The 4,217-nt window shown below is 40.3% G+C and overlaps 1 protein-coding gene across 1 annotated transcript; it reads right to left on the bottom strand.

The window, feature by feature from the left end:
- Positions 1-1,955: 1,955 nt before the first annotated feature.
- LOC117490939 (general transcription factor II-I repeat domain-containing protein 2A-like) lies at positions 1,956-3,282 on the bottom strand. Its single transcript, XM_034140723.1, is given in 2 exon segments — positions 1,956-2,921; positions 2,923-3,282. Coding segments are annotated over 2 exon segments (1,326 nt in total).
- Positions 3,283-4,217: the final 935 nt, after the last annotated feature.

The raw sequence follows: 4,217 nt of genomic DNA, 5'->3' as shown, positions 1-4,217 counted from the left end.
TTTGGCTTCGCTCCACTGGCTGCCAATACATTTTAGGATTCATTTCAAAATCCTTTTGTTTACTTTTAAATCCCTAAATCCTTAGCGTATTAACATCTTTTAGAGCGTTGCTTTTATTGCTTTTAAATTCTCTATTGTTTTTACTTGTACTTGTTTTATGGTGTGTGAGCTGTGCTGTGTTATTTTTTGTATGTTTTGTTTTGTTTATTTGCCTGTACAGCACTTTGGTCTGGAGGTTTAAAGTGCTCTATAAATAAAGCTGTATTGTATTGTATTGTACATAATTATAGTTCATGTGGTGATTCATTGTGTAAATCTCCTTCTTTAACTATGAGTAAAAAGCTTCACTGTGAATCATATCCAATAAAGATCTGGGATCCACTGTAAAGGAGGATTGAAGCACTGGTAATGAAGTCTAACGGGATTTCTCGGTAAACGTGCACCAAAAAAAACGAGGTAAAAACCAGACCATGTCCTGTACCATATTTAAGTGGAGCAGCAATGTCCTAAAAGTCCTAAAAACCTGTTTTTGCACTTTACCATTTCCGGTTCCCTCCTCTGGAAGTTTCTTTTAATGTGTTTTTGGACAGAAATCTGAAATAAATTCTGTAGTTAAATCAAGCAAAATAGTTTTTAACGTTTTGTTGGCTGTAGATGGGAAATCCCATTGGCTTTTTGACGAGGGACCCGTTTGGGAAAAGTCAGTAAATACCAGACCAGTGAATGTCCGAAGCATATATGTGAAGCAATGCAAGTTCGGTTTAGTTTGTTTATTTATTTATTTTTACATTTGATTTCTGCCGATTGCATTTATGCTTCAAAATCACTAAGTGGAGTTAATCTTTGGGAGAATATCCTGCTAAACAAAACGTGTCAAATATAATAAACATGTGTTGGCCACAAAGCTTATTTTGTTGTATAGTTAAATTAAAGGCTTGTGTGTGATAGGTGGAAGTTCCTGGGTCGGTTAAGGTCATATGTTATATGTGTTTTTCTTAAAGGTCACCTATTATGCAAAATCCACTTTTTCATGTCTTTTATACATAAACATGTGTCCCCTCTGCGTTAAGAGAGTCTGAAAGTTTCAGGAAAAAAGATTTGCACTCTTTTTGTCCTGATCCATTTATTTAAGAAACCTGTCTGAAAATGAGCTGATTAGATTTTGGCCACTTTATGATGTCATAACGTTTTTTTGGCATCAAAATCACCTGAATCTCCTCCTAGAGCAGGGGTGTCAAACTCATTTTCACAAAGGGCCATTCTGGGAAATTGGAATCACATTAAGGGCCGGACATATGCTTTACTGACATGCCTTTTTTATTCAATAAACAACATAAAAAAACATCTTTCAATGTATTGTTGTATGTACTATATAGCCTTCCCATATATATTTAAACACATTGATTTGCAATCATAGCATTTGGTAAAGCAAAATAATGCTTTATGGCTAGCATACAGCCAACTCAGAACCTGTTGCACAGGCCTGAATATGACAACAATGTGAAAAAATGGTTGTGTTGAATAATAAACAAACACAAATCAACCTGATATAAAAGGACAAATATTGAACGTTGTCCCACATTTCAACAGATATCACAAGCCTTGATACAACAATTAAATGGTTGCGTGGAACATTGTATAAAAGTAAACACATCTGAACATGTTGTCCCTTGCAGTCTGTCCTATTGGCATAAAATCAGCTGCACTAACCTCACTGTCAAGCAAAACACACATTTAACCTAATTCACAGTATCATATGTACATTTATATATAGAAATATATATATAGCCTTTTCACATTAGTTGGTCAACATAAAGCCCAAACTAAGTCACATCATAGCATTTAGTCAAGCAAAACAATGCGTTCTGAATACATTTTAACTGGTTGGCAGCCAACTCAGAGCAACCTCTTTCACAGGCCCGAATAGGGCTATTTAAAGAAGGTTCTTTGAGACATTAAATGAAAAGGTATGGCCTGATGTCGGAAAATCGCCTGTCGAATTCGGCTTTGAGGGTTTTCAGTTTTTCTGCGCATCTCTCATTTGGGAAAGCAGTGTTGAGGTTGTCTGCAACAGACTGACAGGTCGGGAAGTGAACATAGTTTCCCTGCTGCATTTGGTTCTCCCACAAGCGCAGTTTTGTCCGAAAGGCTTTCACTGCGTCACGCATGTCCGTGATCAGCTGTTTGCGTCCCTGCAGTTTCACATTAAGTGCGTTGAGATGGTGCGTTATGTCACACATAAAAGCCAAGTCATGTATCCACTTTTCATCGGCCAGCTCGGGGACAGCTTTCCCCTTCATTGCCATGAAACTAGCAATATCCTCGCGCAGCTCATAAAATCTGTGCAACACCTTCCCACGGCTTAACCAGCGTACTTCTGTGTGGTATGGCACATGTTCATACTCCGAATTTCCCTCCTCCAAAAGTGCCCTGACCTGGTGGTGGTCCAAGCCCCGTGCTCGGATGAAATTCACCGTTTTCGTAACCACTGTCATGACATGTTCCATACCTAGCACTTTTCCACACAGGGCCTCCTGATGAATAATGCAGTGGTAAGCAGTCAGCTCTCCTCCCGTCTCCTTCATCTTCTCTCGCACCTTTGCTACCATTCCACTCCTTTTCCCACACATAGCAGGCGCCCCATCGGTCGTCAGCCCCACAAGTTTATTCCATGGTAAGCCGGTTCCACTGATGCACATCCACCTGTTTGAAAATATTCTGGCCGGTGGTTGTTCCGTACTTTCATCAACAGCAATTGAGTAGTTTACAGATTCTTTTGCTTTATCTTTGAGCTGTGATTGCAAATCGTCAGAAAGCTCATCCACACGGCTGGCCATGGTATTTCTTGTCAGACTGACATTGGCAAAGTGTTGTTTATTGGCGGGGCAGACAATGTCACAAACTTTAAGCATACCGTTTTTTTAGAAAGTCCCCCTCGGCAAATGGCTTCCCTGATTTAGCGATTTCCTCTGCTATGATGAAACTTGCCTTTACAGCTCCATCTGTTAAAGATCTGGCCCTGTGAAACATATTTTGCTGTAGTTGAATGCCTTTTTTGAGCTCCGTGACTTTCTGAAGCCTCTGTTCCCTGTCCATGGTGGCATATTGCTGCTGGTGGGCCGTCTCAAAATGACGACGCAAATTATATTCTTTGAACACGGCTTTTGTCTCATTGCAAATAAGACACACAGGCCTCTTTTTATACTCAGTAAAGAAGTATTCTATCTCCCACCTCTCTTGAAATTGCCTCCCTTCAGCATCAACCTTCCTTTTTTTTGCCATTCTCTGTGTTACTAGCTGACAGGTGCGGGCTAGTTGAGATTCGCAGACCGTTAATGCTTCCGTGTTGGCTGCTTACGTAGTATAGGATTTCTTAAGCCCTGAGAGCAGGATAAACTGAAAAGAGTCAAGGGAAGCTTATAAAAGTTAACAGCATTTAATTACACAAATGATGCAGTGATATACAATGAAATTGCAAGTGGAGGCGCTCTCCCCATTCAGCTGTTGCCCGTCGCGTGTGCGTTCGGTCAGCCGAGGTGAAGAAAGAGACCGATTCTTCCTTCTTCCATCACAGGTTATCAACTGTAGTCTTCTACTATTGGCCGGCGTCGACGGGGGCGGGTCCAATGCAAATCCTGCCGTTTTCTGCTGCTAAATTACATCATTCTAATGTCTGTGGTTATTTAAACATTCCCTAATAAAAGTTTTTGCAGCGTCAATAAGTGAGAGTTAAAGACAGTGTGTTTAGGGTACAACATCACATGTCATTTCACCTTCAATTCACGGTTTCAAAACGTAGCATTCGCTACATGCTAATGCTAACCGGAAATGACGAGATTTAGCCAGCGGAAAACCGGAAGTCATGTGTGAACATTCGGTTTTTAGAATAAAACAGATTTAAATTAAATATATTTAATTTAAATTACGCCATATCAACATTTATTTTAATTTCTTACAGTAGGCTACGCTGTAAGCCACGCAATTGGCCATAGCAATTGAGAGTATTCTGCCTGTGCCAATCAGGTACCAACAACATCATTTGCGTAGCTTACGGCGTAGGCTCTTTGTGACGCCAGAACAGAATCATACATTTAAGCTGGCCACTTTTTATCGATGATATAAATTGATATGCGGGCCTAATCAAAATTGTAGAGGGGTCGGATTCGGCCCGGGGGCCTTGAGTTTGACACGTGTCCTAGAGCACCATTGTGTTCTTT

Source organism: Trematomus bernacchii, unplaced genomic scaffold, assembly GCF_902827165.1.
Source record: "Trematomus bernacchii unplaced genomic scaffold, fTreBer1.1, whole genome shotgun sequence".
Classification (NCBI taxonomy): domain Eukaryota; kingdom Metazoa; phylum Chordata; class Actinopteri; order Perciformes; family Nototheniidae; genus Trematomus; species Trematomus bernacchii.
Note: the sequence above shows the minus strand (reverse complement) of the source record. Positions and strands in the feature narration are given on the sequence as shown.